Source organism: Anabrus simplex, chromosome 6 (genome assembly GCF_040414725.1).
Source record: "Anabrus simplex isolate iqAnaSimp1 chromosome 6, ASM4041472v1, whole genome shotgun sequence".
NCBI lineage: Eukaryota > Metazoa > Arthropoda > Insecta > Orthoptera > Tettigoniidae > Anabrus > Anabrus simplex.
The window spans coordinates 251,242,210-251,267,865 of NC_090270.1; the positions used below are offsets into that span (position 1 = coordinate 251,242,210).

The 25,656-nt window shown below is 39.6% G+C and overlaps 1 protein-coding gene across 1 annotated transcript in view; it reads right to left on the minus strand.

The window, feature by feature from the left end:
• The window catches only part of LOC136875956 (protein brambleberry), a 146,638-nt gene that overhangs the window by 70,296 nt on the left and 50,686 nt on the right, over positions 1 to 25,656 (minus strand). The window contains exons 4-5 of the mRNA XM_067149573.2: positions 21,739 to 21,961; positions 1,364 to 1,480 (exon numbers count right to left, since the gene is read on the minus strand). Of these exons, the coding sequence (XP_067005674.2) occupies positions 1,364 to 1,480; positions 21,739 to 21,961 (340 nt within the window). The remainder of the gene's footprint in view (positions 1 to 1,363; positions 1,481 to 21,738; positions 21,962 to 25,656) is intronic.

Consider the following 25,656-nt stretch of genomic DNA (forward strand, 5'->3'; position numbering starts at 1 on the left):
CTGGTGAAAACCTTTATCCTTTTCTGTAACTCATCAGAGGAATTAATAAGATGAAACGAATGACGTGTTACTAACTAAAACGGATATTTACTTTATATGCAGACCTAAAAGTTGTGTTCACCATTTATTGACTTTTTACATTTAGAAATACTGTCTTCAAACAAAGTAGCCAGTATACCTCAAAAAATATATTTATAGATTTGTTAAAGAACAGTGTAGAATGTTTACATGTACATTTATAGCTCTTTCTAGCCAAGAAGTCATGAGTTCACCGCACAAAATTTGAGGTTATTGCATATTGGACCACCCTTCACTATTTTTCGCTGTAAAAGTGGGGAAAAAAGGGGGTCTAATACGTGAGTAAATATGGTAATATTTCATTAACTAGGTTCTCTACTGCTTGAAGAGTAGATTTGCCTGACATAAACCAAATTGTGAGGAAATGAAAAAAATTATTTTTACTGAAGTATGAATACATCTGGTTTTTCACAACTGCCTCAATTACTTTACCTAAAATAGAAACGAGTGAAACTGGTCTATATCCAGATGCGCCATCTTTATCCTTATTTTTAACAGTGAAATATTTTTGATATTTGAACATCTTTGGATATATACCTAACTTAAGCACATTATTTGTTATAAAAGCAAAGGGTACAGCAATAACATCAATGACAATCTTTATAACATGATTTGAGAGACCAAAATAGTCTTCACTTTTGAGTTTTAAAAATCTTTTATCACATTAATTATATCATAAGGCGATTAAATCAAACTTGAATTTTGCCCTAGAGTCATTGTGAAGTGAATATGAACATAAGTCATGTGCATTGAACCCAACAAAATTTTTGTTGACATTTAGCGGGACACAGTTTAAAAAGGGGTCATTAAATTCATCAGGAGAAATATTTGGGAGTTCTTGGTTTTTGTTTTTTAAACCGCTTTCAGTTTTTATCACTGTCCAAGCAGTCCTACACTTATTATCAGAATTTAAAATTTATGCTTCACTGTATTTAATTCTAGCAAACCTGATTTCTTTATGATACAGCTTCCTAGTTTGAATAAACAAATTTCTATTTTCGGGATTTACTAAGGTCATATTTCTAAGCATTAGGACTTGATTCCGTTGCTGAGCTAACTCTAATGTATACCACTTCTTTCTTTTCAAACTCTTATGTAGAGACACTTCAGACTTATTTTGACAGAGTAAATTGTTGACAAATTCTTCACACATTTAATCTACACTACAATTTTATCGATAGATAGTACTGGCAGTACTGGGAATTAAACCTGGGCATCTTAAAACAACAGCTATAAGTATTAACCATTAAATTATGGAGAGTAGATATGAACTCTCAAAACTTACCAATCTCTTTCCAGATAGTGCTAGCTTGCTCCTGGATAGTCTTCAGATCACGCAGCACCTCCTGATGATTCTCATTTTGCTCTAAAGACTGCAGAGCAAGTTGCGTACCAGCAGCATCTAGAAATAGAAGCACACTACAGAATCTTTGACACCTGCTTCCTTTCAAAGTTACTGCTTACACGAGTTCTGTGACTACCTATTGAAGGAGCCTGGTCTATAGGGTGACCAACTCCAAAGATGTTATAAGAGGGACAAGAAAGCTAAAATGGAGGTAAACTGCATAATTTTAAGATACGCCTGATCATATTTACGGAAAATAAAATTTATTGGTCACATTTTATGGCACGAGTTCCTTTAAAACGTGAATGAAGGAAGAATTGCCAGGAAAAGGATGACCCAGAGTGTCTTATTTCAAGAACTTGCTTGCAGTGACAAGGCTTAGCCTTTAGAATATGATGATCATATTTACATGAAAGTGTTCATTTTGTTGACTTCCTTATATTAGTTCTCAGTCTGTGGAACAATGGTAGACTGTCAGTCTCCGGACCCAAGATCGTGGATTTCTGAAGGGTGGAAAGACGCCCATTCGGTACTCCATGCCACACGATGTTGACATGACCTCTGGCGGTAAATTTGATGCTTACTTAACTAAATTAATTAACTCACTGGCATATACTGACGGCTCCCAGCCGTGCGATTGTACGCGGGACGTAACACAGCTTGACGGCTCGCGGCCGTGGAGCCAAGCACGACTAGCTGTGTGTACACATTTCAGACATTTACCAAGAGATGGCACCGACATATTGCAAGTTATACGGCTGGAAACAGGAAAAGTTGCTCTTTCTCGCAATTGTAATTGCATTCAATTATCTTGAACAGTTTGCATTATAATCGACCTTGAAAAGACGTAACTTGACAGCTCAAAGCCGTGAAGCCGAACACGAGTTGCTCTTTCTCTCAATTGTAACTGCATTCAATTATCTTGAACAGTTTGCATTATAATCGACCTTGAAAGATGTAACTTGATGGCTCACAGCCGTGAAGCCGAGCACGAGTATATTTGAGCACTTATTTCAGACGGTCATCAAGAGATGGAACAAACATATTATATACCGTCAGAAAAATAAAGACCCAGTTGTGTCTGTCCTTGTCCAAAGTGAGTAGATGAGTAGCATGGCATGAAACAGGGAGTTGTCAGCTAACAATTAATAATTTTGTGTGGCTATTTCTAGCTAGGCACAGCCCTTGTAAGGCAGACCCTCCGATAAGGGTGGGCGGCATCTGCCATGTGTAGGTAACTGAGTCGTATGCACAAACAATCATTTATGTTACAATTTTGTGGCATTTGAGATATACACGGAACAAACATCTATGATGTGTCCTGGATCTGTATTTGCAGGTAGTTTGAGCATATCTCAACAGATGGCTACAGTATTCTGGAAATTGTGAAGAGATACGCACTTGAAAAGTAATGGAACAAAAGTCTACGTTACATGGCTTCCCGCGCGAGCGCTTGACAATGTCATGAATTGAATGCAATGTAATGAACACATTTTAGTCCGGAGATTGTTCTGGTGTGTTCAGTCTTATGTTACTGTGTTTACTTAGTTTCTCATCGACACCACAGTCATGCAATCAGACGATAGTAGTGATCGTAATGTACTATTGTCCCCAAGCAGTGTACACAAGTTGACGCAAAACAGATGCAGGAAAAGGAAAAGTGACCCCAGTGTGAAACATAAACAATTAATGGATAGTGGAAAAGCTTACACCAGTAAAAGAGGTAAGCATGTAGAAGAACGTAAGAAACCAACAGATAATTTTGACTGTAAATGTAGGAGGTCTGGGTGTAAAGAACTGAGTTGCGAATTAAAACTGTCCTATTTCCTGGAATTTCATAAATTATCTTATTTAATTAAATGTGTTGACTTAGAGGAACCTAACAGACGAAGGAAAGGACTAAAAGATGCAACTTCTCAAAAAAAAATTTAAAAAAAATAAAAATAGCAAGACAGGGTCAGTGTTCTTCAAGACCAGAGGGGCAAGCATTTTAATTATCCTCACTCTGTACAGAGCCTTTAAATCAAAGCACCCTGAGGCTGAAGTAAGCCTTACGTACTATCAATCAACCTGTTATGAAATGAATCTGAAAACAGGCTCTCCACAAAGTGACATGTGTAAATACTGTGACTTATTGTTTCACAAACTTCAAGCTGTTCAAACAGAAGAAGAGCGGAAGAAAATACAGACCGATAGTATGCTGCACCATTACAAAGCCGATCGACCATATAAAGCCATGCACAACGATGGTGAAATTGCCAAAAGGAATGAAAATGCAACTGTGCTTTGTGTCTATCTGCAACAAGTTCTGTTCTGCCCTACACTCACGCATTCATCCATGTACTACCAACGCCAGCTCTCTTCTTACAATTTTGCTATACATTACATGGGACGAAATAAAGTAACTTTCTATCGCTGGAATGAAACAATTGGGAAGAGAGGATTGACAGAAATAGCATCATGTTTATTAAAATACATCATTGAAAACTTTCAACCAAGCAGTTTGCAGAGCAGAAAACTTATTGTGTGGTCCGATCGATGCATAGGACAAAATAATAACTGGCTACATCTTGTATTATTCAGGAAATTAAATTTCTCTGTTCGGGATACAGCTTCCTACCATGCGACAGAGACTTCACATTAGCTGAAAAACAGAAAAAGGTTTCTACAGTCCACTTTCCTTCTGAATGGAAGTACTGTATGTGATAGGAGAATCTTTTATTTCAAGAAACTACAAAATAGTAGAGATGGACAGAAATGACCAAAAGTTTTGAACCATTGACAAGGGGTATCATGAAGAATAAAGAACTAAAAATAACAGAGGCTATGTGGATAAAATTTACTAAAGATGAGCCTAGTGGTGTATACATTAGAAAATCGCACAATACAATAATACCATTCTAATATTTTTCAACTGTGACACCAAGAAATATCATCATTGGTGAGACATTTTCAATTTTTGACCTTGTTCCTTTGTATCCAGTTGACCTGCCGATTACGAAGGAAGAAAAGAAGGATTTTTCAGGATATTGTGAAAAACTTGAAGGAGGAGTATCATAGTTTCTATGTAAACCTAAAAACAGAATAACATCAGAATATGAACTACAAGTGAGTTGAAAAATATAACTTACAGTGTTGCTATTATCGATTATTTTCTGTGTATATCAATTTGAATATATCTGTTATAGATTTTCAAATTTTGCCATTAATGTGTAACCAGATGATGTAATAATAATAATTATTATTATTATAAAGATGTGCAAAACATTGTGTTGAAGTACTAGAAGGAAGAGCACAGTACTTACTTTCTAAAATAATCTTAACCACTGTAAAGAAACGAGTTCAATTACGTTTTATATTTAATGGAACAGTATTTGTATGCTCCAAATCATTACAATTAGGCTGTCTGTCTGTTAGGTCATCAGCCCAGAGGCTGGTTGGATCCTCAAATAGCACCAGCAAAAGTTATGCGGTTATGTGGAAACCGCAAAAACAAATGGCAGCACCAAAATGAGGCGTACTAGGCAAAACTTTAAAATGACACTGTTCACCTCTGTATGCATCCATTAAGTGTGAATGAGTGAGCGCGTGCACTTCTAACCTGTGGGTTTACGGAACAAAAGTCTATGTTACATTCTCTCGTGTAGCCATGTCTCGCGGTCAACAATCATCTTTATTGCCGTTTTTCTAAACATATAGGGAATGTAACATAGACGTTTGTTTGCGCATACGGCTCAACTGCATGTTATTGTGGTGGAGGATAGTGTTGTGTGTGGTGTGTGAGTTGCAGGGATGTTGGGGTCAGCACAAACACCCGGTCCCCGAGCCACTGGAATTAACCAAGGAAGGTTAAAATCCCCGACCCGCCCAGGAATTGAACCCGGGACCCTCTGAACCGAAGGCCAGAACCCTGACCATTCAGCAGAGTCAGACAGTAAACTCGTGTCCTCATCCCGAGGTGGTGCAGCTCTTTTCAGACACACCCCCAATGGAGGCAAGCTGCACGTACCATTTCAACCACGTACCATCCCTCTCGCCATTCTTAAATTTCTGACAGCACCAGGAATTGAACCCGGCCCCCTGAGGATGGCAGCTAATAACACTAACCGTTAAGCTACGGAGGCGAGTTGTTTGCTAGTGGTGATATATCGGATATTCTGAACAGGAGTGATAATGAAATAAGTCAGAAACTTCAGATTTTGAAAAATTATTTAGTGTCAGTGGTGATAGTAACAGTGGCAGATCTGAGAAAAGTGACAGCGAATCAGAAAATTTTGATGGTAATAGTGATGTCTCTAATGTTGAAATGTCGGGTGCTAGAAGCGTTAAAGAGATGAAAAATGAAAACTACTGAAAAGCCAAAATTTCCAAATATAAGATTTATGATTTTTTAATTTTGTAAATTGAAGCAAGGTGTTCACTGGCATTTTGGAAGGGAGGGTGCGATCAGTGGTTAAGAGTAAGATGGATGGAAACAAAACAATTGCTTGGTGTAATGAACAATAAAATACCTCGATAGTTGTTGCAGTCCTTTCTGTCCTCTTGCTTTTAGGTAGGTGAAACTACTGCTTTCGTCAAATCAGAAGGTACCTTACTAACATTCCTTGCTAAGCTTATTACTCTATGAAGCCATTTCATCCCTGCCTTCCCACTATATTTCACCATTTCATGTCTAATTTCATCTATTCCTGCTGCTTTATGACAATGGAGTTTATTTACCATCCTTTCCACATCCTCAAGCGTAAATTTCAGAACATCAATGTCCTCCTCCCCATTTGCTTGGTTGTTTGCAACGTCGCCAGAAGGATTTCCTTTAACGATGGGAAGATTTTTTAAATATTCCTTCCACCTGTCCAGTGATTTCCTTTGATCTATTATGAGTTCACCTGATTTACCCACAACACTATTCATTTCCTTTTTCCCTCGTTTTCGAAGATTCATTATTATTGTCCAGAAAGGTTTCCTTGTCACTTGACCTAGCCTTTCCAGGTTATTACCAGAATCTTCCCAAGACTTCTTATTGCATTCAACAATTATTTGATTTGCTTTGTTTTTCATCTACAAACAATTCCCTCTCTGCATCGTCCTTGTTTGGAGCCATTTCTAATACATCTTCCTCTTACGTTTACAAGCTGCTCTCACTTCGTCATTCCACCAGAATGTTCGCTTTTACCCATCTTTACACACAGTTGTGCCTCAGCATTCCTTTGCTGTCTCTACTACAGCAACCCTGTAAGCCATCCATTCTCTTTCTATATATCAAACCTGTTTACCGTCTATTGTTTGGAACTTTTCACTAATCATGCCCATGTACTTCTGTCTAGTTTCCTCGTTCTGTAGATTTTTCACCCTTATTCACCTGCAGACAGATTTCACTTTCCCTATCCTCGGCCAAGGGATACTTACCGTATTTGCTCGTCTATTAGACCCCCCTGGCTTTTTGAGACAAAGAAAATGAAAAAAAAAATCTTGCATACAAAACCCCCCAAAACTTAATTCATCAGAGAAAACAACTATTCCGCTTTGAAGTGGGTACCAGCCTTACTGCAGTTTCCAATGACATCACACAAATTTGTGAATAGTTTCGTCCGAACGACCCGCACAATGCAAACACGCGTCAAAATGATGGGGTGCATCTGTCTTTCGTAGTTAAGAAATGTCCGCCTCCATAGCGCAAGCCTACTGCAGCTCTGACGACGTCGCACACATAGGTGAATAGTTTTGTGACTGACCCACGCAATGCAAGCACGCATCAGTCATGCTATAATGCCTGCTTTTGAAGTTAAGAATGTCCGCCAGCGTAATGGTTAGCACAATTAGCTGCCGTTCTCAGAGGGGGGGCTGAGTTTGATTCTCAGCACTGTACTGCCAGAGATTTAAGAAAGGCAGGAAGTTTGATATGCGGTAAAAATAGTGCATGCAGCTCCCTTCCATTGAAGGCATGCCTAATAAAAAAGAGCTGCACCACCTCGTGATGGGGAAACGATTTTACTTTAGTTAAGCAATATTCATGGTTTTTCTTATTAATATAGCAGGCGAGATCATTAACAAAGTGATTGTTTAATATCTCATAACTTGTGCCAATATACGTAATTTTTTGGAGAGAAGTAGGTTTAAAATACGATAAAAACAACCCATTCATAACGATTGTTTCACTTGGCAACGTACATAACAAATAATAATATTAATTTTATGCCCCCACTAACTACTTTCACGATTTTCGGAGACGCCAAACAAAACATACCATACTATGAAATTAAACATTATGATAATAAAACGCATTACCGCCACGCCTGCAGATATCCATAAATGTGGCAAGCTTTCCTGTTTTATATTTTTATTCTTTCCATCATAGAACCTCTAGCACAATCCGGGCACTTGATAGCATACCTAACCTAAACAGTGTGGTCTCTCTTATTTCAATTACAGCTGTTTAGGTAAATCCTGATGTGATAAATGTAGGAAACAAGTATGAAATATACTTAAAAAATAAAGGTCTGGCTTTTAAACACAATTATCCAAAGCATGCTTCAAGTCATTGTGTATTATATTCGGAAGTACCACTCGTAACATACCCTAGTTACCAGCTGGTGTATTGGCATGCTTTCTACAGCACAACTTTATTCGGGAGGGGTGGCTTCTGACACATACAACAACTGGGAATACCGTATTTTTTTCGTGTAATTAACACACTTTTTGAAAAAAAAATACACGCCAAAACTTTGGATGCGTAAATTATTCAATGAATTCAGATATTCTTAAAGAGATATTTACAATTAATTTACATTTAAAAGATACATAAAATACAATATATACACAATTGGTTCTACTCATCTTCGGTTACCATCATTTGGCGTAAAATTCTGACGCGAGTTTTTTCTGAATTGTGAAGTAGGGTACATCAGGTAAGTTGGACACATGGGTTTGAAGTATTGACACAGGAAAATATTCTTCCCGTTACAAGCTGGCAATATGACCTGAAGTGAAATAAACATGAACTCATAAAAGTTCCATTTAAGTAAGTGCATAATTACGACACACTGGCAAAAAAAAAAAAAAAAAAAAATTGTCCAACACCAGAAGGGCCGGGCAGAGAAAGGAGGAACCTGATACATTTCCCCAAACTATTTGTATCTAATCCTGTATGAGCGACGCGTCCATCCACCCTTTTTCTGGGATACGAACGTAGATCCCTTGCAGAAATTTTACTTCAGGCATTGTTTTTAGTTTTAGAACAACATAAAGCACAAGCTTTCTGCCATCACTTGTTACAGCAAGCATTGCAGTACACCGTTGTTTTATGCTTTAAGTAGTGTGTACGAAAACATTCGATGTCCCCTTCTTATCGATTGTTCGACTTTGTGGCATACGGAAACTGAATGGAATCTGACCTGCGGTTCCTACTTGGGAGAGCAAATATTCCTTCACTTTATGCTTCTCAATGACAAAGCGATGACAATCAATTACTTTTTCATTGAAATCATTCAGCATTTTTGGCATAAAGTTGTTCCATTATTTATATTATTTCCATATATATATAAAGTTGTTCTTCAAAAAGAAAGTCCATTTCTCTTCATAATAGTAATCATCCCGCCTAGGCTAACCTTCAAAGTAGAGATACCGATTCCATGTGCAGCAGCTATCTCTCGTCCTTTAAAATACAGCATTTCGTGAGGAACGGCATATCCAACGTTGCGTAACGAAATCACATATTTAAGCAGATCCTCCTCTACTTTCGGAAACCAGCCGCCTTCTGGTCCGCGAAATGTTTTGCAATGCACTTGAAATGCACTACTCTGTTACCACGGTAGCACACGTTGCATTCGGACACTGAATACTTGCAGCCCGCTGCCCTATTCGTATGTTTTGGCGCAACTGAAAACCACGAGTTCATATGATGCAGTATTACTAGTTATTTGGCGTAAAGTTCTGACATGAGGTTGTTTCTGAAAAGTGAAGTAGGATACATCAGGTAAGTTCGACACGTGGGTTTGAAGTAACGAAATTGGAAAATATCCTTCCCGTTACAAGCTGGCAATATGACCTGAAGTGAAATGAACATGAACTCATAAAAGTACCATTCAAGTAAGTGCATAATAAGACAAACTGGCATACTGCATCATATAAACTAACATACAATTTTGAGATCACAGAAAACGTATATCCTGTTCCCAAAACACTCGCAAAATACGTTCGTACTATACTTGAATACAGCGTCACTAGTCACTTCTGCGCTGATTCTCTCACTGCAATAGTGCAGTGGTATTTCCTACCGGCTGATAAGAGCAGTATTTGAAATGTCTGGTTTCACAATAGGAAGGCTGCTGCTACTTGAATACCTGAGATCTTTGTTTCGAAACGCATCCGGAGCTGCATGATGGATGTTCGAAGAAGTGGATGAATATAATACGTGAACGTTTCTTTTTCTCCACTTTAGATCCAGAAATATTTTGCTAGTTGCTTTACGTCGCATCGACATAGATAGGTCTTTTGGCGACGATGGGATAGGAAAGGACTAGGAGTGGGAAGGAAGCAGCCGTGGCCTTAATTAAGGTACAGCCCCAGCATTTGCTCGGTGTGAAAATGGGAAACCATGGAAAACCATCTTCAGGGCTGCCGACAGTGGGATTCGAACCCACTATCTCCCAGATGCAAGCTCACAGCTGTGCACCCCTAACCGCACGGCCAACTCGGCTGGTGGATCCAGAAATATTCTTCTTCTCTTCTTCATGTGCCATGTCCTTGCAGAACGTTGGCGGTCAGTAGCATGATCTGTTGTTTGTTCATAGTTGTTCGGAACAGAGTAAGATTTGTCACCCCAAACCACTGGCTCAAGCTGCCGAGCCATGATGTCCAACTTCTCCCCGGACGTTTTCCATTAATTTTCTCTTATAGTATTATTTGCAGAAGGTAGTATTTACTGTTCCGCATCATATGACCAAACTATTCTAGCTTCCTTCTACCGATGGTAGTGAGAATTTCTGGTTCTTCGTTCATATGGTGCAAAACGTCTGTATTGGTCATTTTAGCTTTCCAAGGTATCTTCAGCATCCTTCGGTACGTCCACATTTCAAATGCTTGCAACTTCTTGCACATGGTCTCAAGTGTCCATGCCTCAACGCCGTATAACAGAAGGCTGAAAACGTAGCACCGGAGTAGTCGTGTTCGTAGTATAAAAAGTTTTCTAACGTAGCTCCGGAGTAGTCGTGTCCATAGTGTAAAAAGTTTTCTAAGTCTCTGAAAAGAAGTTCTGGCCTGCTCAATTCTGCATCGTATCGCATGAGTAAGGTCCCAGTCATCATTGCTGTGACATCCCAGATATTTAAATGTTGCCACTCTTGCCATCTGGTCCTTTGGGCCGATGACCTTCGATGTTAGGCCCATTTAAACAACAATCATCATCATCATCATCATCATCATCATCTGGTCCTTTGCTGCTGTGAGATTACCTCGAATGCCATATTCTTTCCTACTTATAACCATTCACTTGGTCTTCTTTACATTAAGCCTCAAGCCCATGGTACTGCTGGCTTCAGTGACAGCATTAAATAGTTCCTATAGATCGTGGAGATTGGTTGCAAGTAGCACAGTGTCATCGGCGTACCTGATGTTATTTATGATGAAACCATTAACCACAACTCCTTGAGTCTTTCCATAAAGAGCATCTCAAAAAATATTTTCTGAATAGATGCTGAAAAGCATGGGGGAAAGAATACAGCCTTGGCGAACTTCTTTCATAATTGAGACTTCTTCCGAGTCACGACCATCAACCCTTATGCCAGCACTCCGATTCCAGTAGAGATTACCAATAATATGGCCCATCTAAGTCCTAATTCTCGAAGAATGTTCATAATATCATCATGGTGGACTGTATCGAAGGCTTTTTCGTAATCGATGAAAGAAGCAAAAACATCGACAATGATATCTCGGCATCGTTGGAATAATACCTGCAGACTGAATAATGCCTCACTAGTACCAAAACCATGCCTGAAGCCAAACTGTGAGGTTCCGATATTCTCCTCACATTTATGATAAATTCTCGCATGCAAAACCTTTAGGAATACTTTCAGAACGTGGCTCATCAAACTAATTATTCTATATTCATTGCAGAATTAAACATTAGCTTTCTTAGACAATATTACGAAATTCGATTTGAGCCAGTCTCGAGGAATGGTTCCACAGCGGTGAATACTGATGAATAGGCCAACTGATAATGAAAGGGATTTTTCTTTCTCAAACAGTTTCGGTATCTCAGCATACATCTCATCAGGGCCTGGAGCCTTCCCATTCTTCGCTGTTCTTATGGCATACTCTACTTCTGCACGTGTGATACCCACATCATTGTCTGCCCAAGCACCATGATCCACATTTCTGCAATCCAAGAAGAGATTTTGTACATATTCCACCCATTCCTTCAGTTTCTCTTCTGTGCTCGCTAAGATGTCACCATTCTTATTAAGGAGGACTCCACTACCCTTCTTGTTATATGCACCGGTTACTTGTTTCACTTTCTTGTACATGTTGAAAAAAATCATGTTTTTAATTCATTAATTCTATTTAGTTGCATTCTTCAGAGAGGAGTTTTTTTGCAGTCCTTATTTTTTTTCATAACTTCTGCAAACTTTTATACTTTACAGGATCTCTGTTCTTAAAAGGCCTTCTCTGGTCCATCAGCTTCAGGATTTCTTCTGTCATCGACGGCTTGTTTTTCCTTCTTCCAGCATACATTAATTTTACTTGTCTTACATCGTTAATTGCACATCTGATGTGATTCCAAGTGCCTTCAACATCATTTACATTAACGCTGTTTTGAACTTCCGTAAGTTTTACACATAGGGCTGACTGAACTTCATCCTTCATTGCTTGATCTTGAAGCTTCTGAATCTCAATCTGACTAAAACTCCGCTTTAAATGGCATTTCTTCAGCCTGAGATGGAAGTAAACAGTAGGCTATGGTCTGAGTCTATATCAGCACCAGGGTATGTTTTCACACATTTGACAGAATTTCCGAACCGCTTGTTAATAGTTATGTAATCAATCTGGTTCCTAATACTGTTGTCTGCATTAGAGGTTCACGTACAGAGGCGACGTGGAGGTAACTGGAAATACCTGTTTGCTATAATAAGGCCCCCCCTCCTGGCACATCTGGACCAGTCGATCACCTCAAGTATTGCTTGCTATTAATCCATAGTCACCTACTACATCAGCCCGTTGGCCATGGCCAACTTTAGCATTGAAATCGCCCATCAAAATGTTTATCTCATATGGTTTGGTGTATGACAGGGCTGCTTCGATTTTCGTGTAAAAATCTTTGACATCAACGTCTGACGCAATACATGTTGCAGCATTACTGATGTCTCAATGTACTGTACAATGAAATCCACGCCATTAAGATGGCAAGGATCGTCATTACCAGAATAGTATACCTGATAACCATGGACTACACTCTTTCCTGAATGAGGCCAACGCATTTCGCTAATGCCAAGAATGTCAATCTTGAGTCTCTCCATCTCTCTGATGGCGTTATGAGTCTTTCTACTCTGAAACAAGCTACGAACATTCCATGATGCTATCCTTCTCATGACTGGCCCGGAGATTCTTAGCACTTCCTGCCCACTGAAGGGCTGCCGGGGACTGGGGGCCTTGGTTTTATATTTTCCAGCCATGCTAAAGATTTTCCTAGGGATTAAATACGAGGTGGTTTCCCTTTGCCTTCCTCGCACAGTTTTGAGACCGCTTACACCACTATGGTTACGCTCCCAAATGTGTGTCACATCACCGTATCAGCTGATACCTTGGCTGGCGTCGACGTGCACTAATAACGAAGCTGCTGCGTAAATTATGCAAGGGTGTTAATTATGCGAGAAAATACAATAATAGAAACAATCTCCAGAAACCACTTGCAAATAGATTCTCACATTTTGGACTCTATAGTCAGGAATAAAACCACTTTTAGAAGTTTCATAACGATGTTATTCGGAATGATGACACGCCGGTAGCAGGGAAGTTGGCGGCACAAGAGGATGATAATTCATATGAAAGCCGTGATCGGGTTTACTGTGTGGTAGGCCTACTACTCAACTGACAAAGACAAATGACTGGCCATTAAGTTATTTTGATTAATATTGTATACAGTAATACGATAACAAGATACCCTTATCCCTTTACTCTTCGGGGTTGAATATGAAGTGAGATGAATCTTCGCAGCACACTTTTACACACTTTACGACTGAATGCCCTTCCTGACGTAAACCTCACCAGAGGAGTTAATGAGATGAAACAAATGACATGATAAAAGATTAACTAAAACTGACTATATTTACTTTATATGTAGGCCTAAAAGTCATGTGTTCGCCATTTATTGTCTTTTTACATTTAGAAATACTGCCTTCCAGTGAAAATAGCAGGTAAAATTCAGAATACATTCATAAGTTTGTTAAAGAACAGTGTAGAACGATTACATGTACAATTTATTGCTCTTTATAGCCTAGAAGTCACGTGTTCACTGCACAAAATTTGAGGTTATTGTATACTGGACCCCCCTTTTACATTTTTGGCTGTAAAAGTGAAGGAAAAAAGGGTCTAATACGCGAGTAAATAGGGTAGTTCACTACAGATCAGACAGTGGTCCATATCACAAAACAATCCCCAGAATACCAACACATTCCTAACAAACATTTTGAGTTCAAAGACAGTTATGATATAGTCTGTTATGGATCTGGTGTCTCTATCCTCCCACATGCAGCTTGAAGAAAGTATTAGTAACTGTTAATCCCATACTAGCACAGAAGTCCAATAAACGCTTCCCATTCTTATTAGCTTCCATATATTACCCAAATTTATCCATCACCTTCTCATACCCTTCAATTCTATTTCCAATTCTTGCAATGAAATTGCCCATTAGCTGTATTCTATCTTTGCTGTTGACCCTGAATACAATATTACTCAGTGCTTCATAAAACTTGTCAACTTTATCCTCATCTGTACCCTCACATGGTGAGTAGACTGAGACAATTCTTGTCCTAATTCTTCCAATAGCCAAATCTACCAAATCATTTGCTCATTTATGTGCCAAACAGAAACTATGTTACATGCAATAGTATTCCTGATGAACATTCCTAACCCACACTCTGCCCTTCCCTTTTTAACATCTGTCAAGAGCACTTTATAATCTCTCTCCTCCTCGTTATCTCCCCTTACCCCACTATCATTAACTCCTACACATCCAGACACATCCTGTTTCCTGACTCAGCAAATTCTACTTTCTTTCTTCCATACACCCCATTAATACTGAGAGCTCCCATTGAATTCCATTTAATTCGCTAAGTTGTTTCCAAGAGGTAGGGACTCTTACTCCCATAGGTCCGAGGTTTGTTTAAAAGGTTCTGAGCTCAGTAAATACTGTGAAGTAGAATGCAACCCTTCAATTATATTTCCAATTCTCGTAATGAAATCGCACATTAGCTGTATTCTATCTTTGCTGTTGACCCTGAATGCGATATCGCTCAGTGCTTCATAAAACTTGTCAACCTCATCCTCATCTGTACCGTCATTTGGGGTTATTTCGGACGCAGGAGGTAATTTCGGACAAAACGGTACTTTTTCGTTTCACGGTTGGTCACTCTGAATTTTCCAAGATAGAATTCTCGCGCTCGAATTTTTTGAATTCAAGACGAATTCCCGCGCCAATTTTAGCGCGTATATCCTGCGTTGCTTACGAAGTTATCACGTTAATAATGGTCGTTGTTGTCGGTTTCATTACAGCCTTGACAATTGGTACAGGAACTTCTTAGTGTACACAGGTATTAAAAGAGTCCAGCTGCTGTTCACTATTGTCTACCATTTGCTCTGTTGTGTTTGAAAGTATCCGTGAGGCTTCTACGAAGTTTATCTTTAAACACTTCGTTCTACACACATTTTTCTGTGAATCTGCGCAAGGCTGGGGTAATTTCGGACTATGCCGCGTGTGTACAAGAGAAGATTAGGAGGACAGTTGTATTGCAACTACGAGAAAAGTAAACTCGATGAGGCAGTAAATGCCATTAAGGCTGGAAAAATGTCCTACCGCAAAGCCGCGGAGTATTTTCAGGTACCGCGATCGACCCTGGAGAATAAGGTGAACCGCACCAACCCCAAAGCAATCGGAGCACCACCTGTCCTGGACACTGAAGAAGAGGAAATGCTTGTACACGGGATCGTCCGAGCAGCACACTGGGGATATCCTCTCACTTCAAGTGATATTCGATATATTGTAAAGGGGTACCTTGACAGGATTGGAAGAAAGGAGAGGAGATTTGCCCAGAATCTTCCAGCCGTCGAATGGGCAAGGTCTTTCTTAAAGAAGCACTCCAGCATTCTCTCCGTCTCTCAGAGAACATTAAGAGAGCTCGTGCGGAGGTTAGCTCGGAGTCCGTGCGCGAATTTTTCGTTAACGTGCAACCCACTCTGGAAAACATTCCACCGGAAAATGTCATAAACTATGACGAAACCAACTTAAGTGACGACCCTGGGAAGAAACACGTGATTGTTAGGAGAGGGATTAAGCATGCGGAGAGAGTAATGGACTTCTCCAAGACAAGTATTTCTGTCATGTGTGCAAGTGGGGATGGAAAACTACTGCCCCCGTACGTTTTGTACAAGTCTGAGCATCTGTGGGATACCTGGCAAGAAGGTGGCCCTCCTGGCACCCGATACAACAGGAACAAAAGTGGATGGTTCGATCTACCGATTTTTGAAGACTGGTTCTTAACGGTGGCACTGCCGCATTTGAAACAGCTGGATGGACCAAAAGTCATGATCGGGGACAATTTATCGAGCCATGTGTCTCTCTCAGTTGTTCAAGAATGTGAAAAGCACAACATTTCTTTTATCCTTCTCCCACCAAATAGCACACATATTCTACAACCTTTAGATGTGCGTTTTTTGGGCCATGTAAGAAAGCCTGGAGGGATGTGCTGACGAACTGGAAGAAGTGTACACGTGGGCCTATATCTAGAGATGCTTTCCCATCTCTTCTGAAGGAGACGCTAGATAAGATAGAAGCGCGAAAAGCAGATAATATCAGAAGTGGCTTCCGCAGCACTGGATTAATTCCTCTTGACCCCCAGAGAGTCCTTAAAAGGTTTCCAGATACATCAGATTCAAATGCAAAGGAATCGTCTTGGTTATCCACTTTCGAGACAGTACTATCTCAAGCTCGTTACGGCTCTGGTTCTACCGCATCATCTCGCCGTCGTAAACTGAATGTTCCTCCGGGAAAATCTATCGTGGGTGGTCACTTACGTGACAGCGAAACTGCTGTACAAAATCAGGAAGAAGTTCCACAGTTATCAGATGACCAACCATGCAGTTCCACACTTGGACTAGAAAGTTTCGTCGTAGTGAACTACGATTACGAGTCTGGGAGCAAGAAACAAACTAGGCAATATGTTGGTGTGACGGTCAACATAGGAGCTCAGGACGTCGTCGTAAAATTCCTACGGTCACACAGGGGAAGCAAGAAAATATTTGTGCTTCCGAGTATCGAGGATAAGGACACAGTTCTGAAGGACCAGATTGCCAAAATTCTACCGGCACCAAAAGAGAAAAGGGGAATATTCACCTTTGACACAGACGTTGTGTAAATAATCCACACGAATGACTAAATTGAATAGAAAGTAAACTATACTGTATTTTGCGGCAAAGTTTTGCTTGTTTTGTTATGTAAATAAGGAATAATTCTGCTATATCATGCGCATATATTTTTTTCTCAAATAACTGTCCGAAATAACCCCATACATGAGGTAATCGCGGACGGTAACTTAAAAACACTGCATGTCCGAATTTACCCCAACATATGGGGTAACTTCGGACACATTTTAATATTTTTTTAAACACGACGATGTGCGTTCTCGTGTTTCTTCCGGTGTTCATTTTATCTCTTAGATATGTACCTAGACGTAGAAATTAAAATAATATAAATTAAATTCGTTAATAAGGACCATAACCAAAAAAATCGCTAAAAGTGTCCGAAATTACCCCAAATGACGGTACCCATATCCCAATGAGGATATCTCCTCTAATGGGTTAGGGACTGCGGTGGATAATATAGTCCCAGCCGCCTGAGCATAAGAAGGGCGATGACTCAGAATATATCCAAGATGCCCACCCCATTCCATAGCAACTAGTATCCCGACTCTCAGGACCACTTACTAGACCACTAAGCTGTTGTCCATGCTTCACAAACTAGGACGCGACTATAGTAACCCACACCATGAACCACAAATTTAATTTGTGGAAAATGAATAGTATTATTGTTGTCATCATTATTATTATTATTATTATTATTACTACTACTACGAGGGTTGGGGCAAAAGTCATGGCAGCTACTTTTTTTCTTGAAGATACCAGTCCGGTTGGAAAATGTGACATATACAGACGAAAGGACAAGGTGTTAACTGTACCGTATGTGTGGACAAGGAATAGCACTGAAATATCGTAACACACTAATTTATTACGGTAGTATACAGGGCAATACGGCCTTCCTGCTGCAAAAGAATGACAATACACATACCTGCCAACTTTTAGAAACCAAAAATAGGAAGATTTTTAATTCTTGGATTTCATCACATATACTCCACCACGGTCTAGGTGAAAAAAGGTTAGGATAAAAGGCATACATATCTACAGTTACAATGTGAATTGACCATTAAATTTAAAATTTTAAACTAAGAAAACATAAAAATGGTTGCAAGAAAATGTACCTAGTCATTCTCATGTATGACACTTATATACGAATAATAATATATATGTCACACCGACACACACAACAAAATGCATAATACCATATATTCTCACGTAATTAACGCACTTTTTTCCCAGGCGAAAACTTTGGATGCGTAAATTATTCAAGGAATTCAGACATTTAAAAATTATTTACAATTCATTTACATGAAAAAGATACATCAAATATAATATAAACACAACTGGTTCAACTCATTTGCGGTTATCATCATTTGGCGTAAAATTCCAGTGTGAGATTTCTTCTGAAAAGTCAACGTGGGTTTGAAGTACCGACACTGGAAAATATTCTTTCCGTTACAAGCTGACAAAGTGAAACAAACAGGAAGTAATAAAAGTACAATTCATGTAATGTCATAACAAAAAAAAAAAAAAAAAAAAAAAAAAAAAAAAAAAAAAAAAAAAAAAAAAAAAAAAGAAACTGTCCAACACAAGAAGGGCCGGGCATCGAAGGAAGGACCCTGCTAGACTAACTGCAAACCGTTTGTATCCAATCTTGTACGAATGACGTGTCCTTCCACCCTTTTTCTTGAATAAGAACGTGGATCACTCACGGAATTTTTGCTTTACGCATTGTTTTTCATTTTAGAACAATGTAAGGTGCAAGCTTTCTGCCATCGCTTCCCGCAGCGCGTACGATTGTAGATTGTTCAACTTTGTGGCATATGGAAAGTGATTGGCGTCTGACCTGCGGTTCCTATTTAGGGGATCAAATATTCCTTCACTTCATGCTTCTCAATCACAAAGCAATGAAAATGGTTGAAATTATTCGTCATTTTTTTTGGCATAATGTTGTTCCTCGTCAAATAGAAAGCCCATTTCTCTTCATATAATTAATCAAGCCTCGGCTAACCTTCAAATCCGAGACACTGATTCTATATTCAGCGGCTATTTCTCATTCTTTAAAATACAACATTTCGTGAGATACATCTTATCCAACGTTGTGTAACAAAATCATATATTTAAGCAGATCCTCCTCTACTTGCAGAAACTTGCCACTTTTTGGTCCATGAAATGCTTTGCGAGATTTGTTGGTCACTTGAAGTGAATTTCTCTGTTACCGCGGTAGCGCACATTGCATTTGGACACCGAATACTTGCTGCCCGCTGCCCTATTCCCAAATGTTTCGGCGTAACTGATCACCACGAGTTTGTATGATGCAGTATTACTCGAATACTGTGGACTAACAATTTTGAGATCACAGAATGTCTCGTACCCGAAACACTCGTAAAATATGTTTGTATCAGATTGGAATAGAGAGTCACCAGTCACTTCTGGGGCTGATTCTCTCACTGAACTAGTGCAGTGGGATTTCCTGCTGGCTAATAACAGCGCGTTGCCCTGTCTTTGGAATGCCTGCTTTCGCAATAGGAAGCCTGCTACTTGAGCAGTTGACATCTTTATTTCCAAATGCATCCGGAGCTGCGTGATAGATGTTTGAAGTTGTGGGTGCTTCAAATACGTAAACATTTCTTTTTCTCCACTTTGCACCCAAAAATATTGGGATGCGTAAATTATACAAGGGCGTTAATTATTCAAGAAAATACAGTAGTTTCCTTTATTAGACGGTAAAATGAACAGAAATTTATAGGTATCTCTGAACACTTGGAGATAACATTTGTTATTTTAATGGCCATAACGAGAAAAGAAAATACCATAAACTGTCACAGAAACAACCACCTTAAAAACATCCAACTCGTTAAAATTATGCACTTAAATACGCAAAACTGCCACATACAAAACAATTTAATATGTCCCATACATTATTAACACACGACTTTGACAGAGGGAGGAAAACACAGCAACGCAAGAAAAAACACGTGGCCTACAACTCCGATGAAACTACACATAGAAACGATGTCAACAACATGCAAACAACACAATAACAAACTCATTCTTTCATCCAGATTAACTGAGTCGCTAGGGCACACTAGCATCTCTTGCTTGCAGGACGACTGCCGTCCAGAATCCCCAGCTGTATAAAGCGCACATGCTGCTGTGGTGAGTGGGAAACACGATACACGAATGCGAAGGACGGAACACTCGCGAAATAAAGCATAAATTAATACGCTTGAAAATGAGGTTTCGTAAATTACACAAGCACATAACAAATTATCCTTTATCCTAGGAGAAAAGTATTGGCCGTACTGGAAGTTATATTGGTCAAAAATAGGAAGAAGTAAAAATAAATCGGAAAATCAGAAGACGAGATAAAAAACGAAAAGTTTCTGGGTAAACCGAAAGGGTTGGCAGGTATGCAACACAGTACACAAAAAGTTAACATGACAAACCTTGCCCTAAAGACCCTCACTGACACTGACACCACACGCTGCCAACGATGTGGGAGGCGCTGAATACCATCTGCCTCAGCATTTGCCGCACCATGTGTGAATCGGGTCACCTGTTCCTTAATCTTTCAAATGAGATCAAAGTCACAGGGCGAAATGTCGGGAGAGTACGGTGGGTGATCTAATTCTTCCCATCCCCAACGTCGCAGTAGCTGCCCTACACACTCTGCTTTATGTGGTTTTGCATTGTCATGCAGGATTATTGCACTGTCCACAAGATCCGGACGTTTCTCCCAAACGCCACGTCGTACCTGTCACACCAGGAAGTCCCTGTAGTACTGTGCAGTCATTGTTCAGCCATGTGGAACAAAGTGGCAAACAATGACACTCCGGACGTCATACGTGACGATCACCATCAATTTGACTGGGGAAGGATTCTAGCGGACCTTCTGCCTCCTTGGTGATCCAACATGTCGCCACTCCGCAGAATGACGTTTCAGTTCTGGTTCGTATGCCCTGGCCCAAAATTCATCGATGGCGATTACTTGTGACAAGAATTGATCGCCGTCTTGTTGCCAGCGTGCAAGGTGGTCAGTACATATTGCATAGCGCACCCACCTTTGAACTTCCGTCAGTGCATGTGGTACCCACCGCGATGCGATTTTGTGCAGTTGCAGCTCATTATGTAGAATCCTGTGTAGAATTCTCGATGCCACTTGCCCTCTCTAACTCCAGTAGCGTCCATCGTCTGTCTTCATCCAAGAGCTGCTCGGTGACGGCACGTGTCACGTCGGTCCGCACACTGACAGGTCGTCCCAAACGTTGCTCATCACTGGTTGACACACGTCCTTGCTGAAACTTTCCTACCCACCGTGCTACTGTATGGTATGGTAGGGCATTATTCCTAAGGGCTTCCACTAATTCACTGTGACATTCCATCGCATTTCTCCCTCGGAGAACAGCTATTTTGTTGTAAGCGCACTGCTCAACACAGGTTACTTCCATCTCACACGACACTCTCCAACTGACTGATTTCACAGCCCTCACTGCGCTACTACCACCTATCACAGAGCCATCTGTTGTTCTGCGTACACATTATGCCTGCAGAACTTCCACATGACACATTTACGTTTGTGATCTGTTCACATATCTACAAGAAAAATAATAGTTGCCAAGACTTTTGCCCCAATCCTCGTATTATTATTATTTTACCAGTGAAGCAGAAGAAAATCAAATCAGACAACTTACCTAACTTTGCCTTGATATCTTCAGTGAGCTTAGAGAGTTGCTGATGTCCAGCAGCTATGAGAGCTTTCTCTTTAGTCAACTGATGAAGGTTAAGACTAACAAAGTCTCGGAGATTTTGCTGTGTCACTCTCATACGTTCCTGTTGTTTTAACAAGGCCTCTTGGCCTGCAGCCACCGTATCCATCGTCCCAGCAGTCAATGTCTCCAGTTTCTCCTGCCCTTCCTAACAACACAAATACCATCGTAATAATGAAATTCTTATCTCATATTCTCACATACAAATCTGATAGAAAAATGTACATATCTTGTGTTTATCCTATTGTATGTTTGTTTTCATATTCCTTTCTCCTTATAAGACTTGATTTGTTCCATTCAATTAATTATACAGTGATGCTTCATTTAAGACACGCTTGCTTCTTACGATACTCCCATTCCTGGAAATCTGCTACATTCTCGCTGCAATGACATCGTTACTGCAAAACTTGGATGAATCCCAAAATGCAAAAGAAAGCGAGACAATCTGGTGGTCACACACTGATAAAAACCATTATAATTTCAGACATGAAAGTGAGGAGGATATTGTACAGAATTTGACTGCTGGTGAGGAAGACGGAGATCCATATGGTGGCAAGTGTAGGAGTGATGCAACGAAGTCCCAAAATTTCACATGGCCAACCTAGCGTCACTATACACATTTATGTCCAATATATAGAAAATTACAAAAAGCAAGACTTTGATCATGACGAGAACAGAAAATCCAGTGGGAGTGATAAGAATAGGAAATGAACCTCTTGAAGTAGTGAAAAATTTTTAATGTCTGGGCAGCATGATGCCATAAGATGGAAATTTGGATGGAGAAATTGATTTAAGAACACAGCAGTCTGCAAGTTTCTACCAGTGTGTGAGAGACATTGCATGGAACAAAGATGTGCCAATGAAGTGCAGGAAGGTTTTATACTCATCCTATTATAAACCTACACTGACTTATGCTGCAGCAGCCTGGACAATGACTTTTTTTAAATTTTGCTAGTTGCTTTGTGCTGACACAGATAGGTCTTATGGCGACGGTGGGATAAGAAAGACCTAGGAGATGGAAGGAAGTGGCCGTGGCCTTAATTAAGGTACAGCCCCAGCATTTACCTGATGTGAAAATGGGAAACCACGGAAAACCATCTTCAGGGATGCCGCTCGCCTGGTGGATGTTGACTAAGTGGAACCAAAGTAAGATACAAGCAGCTCAAATGAGGTTCTTTTTTTTTTTGCTTTACGTTGCACCGACACAGATAGGTCTTATGGCGACGATGGGACAGGGAGGGGCTAGGAGTGGGAAGGAAGTGGCCGTGGCCTTAATTAAGGTACAGCCCCAGCATTTGCCTAGTGTGAAAATGGGAAACCACGGAAAACCATCTTCAGGGCTGCCGACAGTGGGATTCGAACCTACTATCTCCCGAATACTGGATACTGGTCGGACTTAAGCGACTGCAGCTATCGAGCTCGGTAATGAGGTTCTTGAGGAGCATACAGGACGAAACAGAATACGAAATGAGGAAATTAGGAGAAGCGTGGGAGTGTGCAAACTTCAAGAAGAGATTAATATAGCAAAGCTGAAATGGTTTGGACACATTATGAGTATGACAGGAGAGAGAATACCAAAGAGAACATTCATGGATACACAGTCTACAAAGAGGCCTAGGGGATGGCCTAGAATGAGATGGAGGAGCTCTGTTGTAGACTGTATTACAAATAGAGGAGTCGATAGTAATAAAGTACTAGAAGACGAGTGGTGAAAAGATCAAGTAAGGTGGAGGGCTTATACTACCCTACTCAGAGGGAATCTGGAAAAGGGAATGGATGATGAAGAAGATATAGAAAATTGAAATTAATCAGATATAGTTTTCTTGAGAAATTTACGATCAAAATAAGAAAAAGCGAACAATTACTTAATAACCAAAAAGTTACGACATTTTTTGTTACACTTGTTGACATAATCTGCATTGCATTTTGTAATTTTCCTCTAGGGTGTCTTACAATATAATGCAACATTTTATTATTATATTTTTGCCTGTTTATATAATGTATTACAAGCAACAAGCTTTAATAACTCCATTACATTTTAAATTTTAACCGATCTGTTTATACTAGACACAACATGGTATGTGGTTGTTCGGTGGACAGGTATTTCTAGGAGGGAAACTGAGCGAGTATCATGGAGATAAAAAAACAATCAGATGTAAGGCTTTTCAGGTGTTTGCTCTATTAACCAGTGTTTCGTCTTAGGTCTGACACTAGACTCGTCAGAGTGGGATGTGTCAGACCCTACCCACTGACGCTGGTTAATAGAGCAAACGCCTAAAAAGCCTTACATCTGATTGTTTTTGACATACTCTATTGGTGAAAAATATCTAATTCCCTCCATGGGAATTTAGAATTTTCCTATCATGGAGATGTAAAGAACCAAGGTGACAACAATTGCTGGAGAGATAAGCAGGGATGTTTTCCGAAGGTACCTGGTACACAAGAGTATTTGAATGTAGTTTACGCCTATCGTCTAGTCGTAACCAAGATAACTGTATATAGTAGGGAGAAACTCGAGCGTCATACCGTAAATCCCTAGCACATCTAAGGCAAGCATTTTGAGTGCGTTGTAGTTTCATGCTTAATTCATTTGTTATATCTGTAAAAATTACATCTCAGTAGTCAAAAATGGGAAATAATAATGACTGAACAAGTTGGAATTTTTAGTAATCGAGGGAATACATTTCTGAACCGTTTTAAGGGGTGTAAGCCACAATACATGCGCTGACAAGTTTACAGTTTCCGTTATAATAACTCCAAGGTTAGAAACTGATTCACAACTTGGAGAAGTGCAATTTTGTTTTAAAATATGAAAATTCTTTGATGTGCCGATGATAATGGCTTGTGTTTTATGGGGGTTTAATTTAAGGTTGTTTTTAATTGCATAGCCATCAATTAGCTCAAGGTCAGCATTTACATTACATACTGCTTGTTGTATATTGTTAGTTCTAGTGTGGTAATCTGCAGATCATCAGCATAAAGATGGTACTTGCAGTACTTAATTGATCTGGTGATATCATTTATATATAAAGTGAACAGGAGAGGGCCCAGGACGGACCCTTGTGGAACATCAATATTTTTTGTTTGCCACGTAGATTTATTATTATTTGCAACTACACAGTGCCGGCGGTTTGTAAGGTAAGAATAGATATTGATTGGTAAGAGTCGAGTAAAGCATATTTATGTAAGTACGAAAGGATTTGCTCGTGTACCGGGCGTTCCAGCACTTTGGACAGGGGTGGTAGGATAGAAACTGGTCGGTAATCTGAAAGAATACTGGGTCCATCCTTTTTCGAGATTGGAATGATGAGGGGATCCTTCCACGCTGTAGGGAAAATTCCTTGGGTTAAACAGTTGTTAATAATGCATGTTACGATCGGTAGAATGGTGCCAATGATATACTTGTAGAAAGACAGAGGTATGTCATCATGTCCAGCAGTATTTGATCTGAGAGAATACATAACTCGTTTTACATCATTTATACCAACCTCTTTAAACACAAATGTATCTTGAATTGGCATAGAAAAAACATTATTATTATTATTATTTGTACAGTTATAAAAATTATTATCATTATTTGTACAGTTATAAAAATTATTATTATTATTTGTTTATTATTATTATTTGCTGTTACAGTGGATTTGGCCGACGTGAAGTGTAAATTTAAATCATCAGAGGATGCATTTGACGCCTGCTTTAATAACTTTCGACCTATAGCCATCGTTCATAATTGTTTCCATATTTCTGTCGAGTTCTTGCATTTCGATACTTGACATATGTGTTTAGGGGTATTTACTGTTTCTGATTAACAGTTTAACCCTGTTGCAGAGAATGTGGTAATTT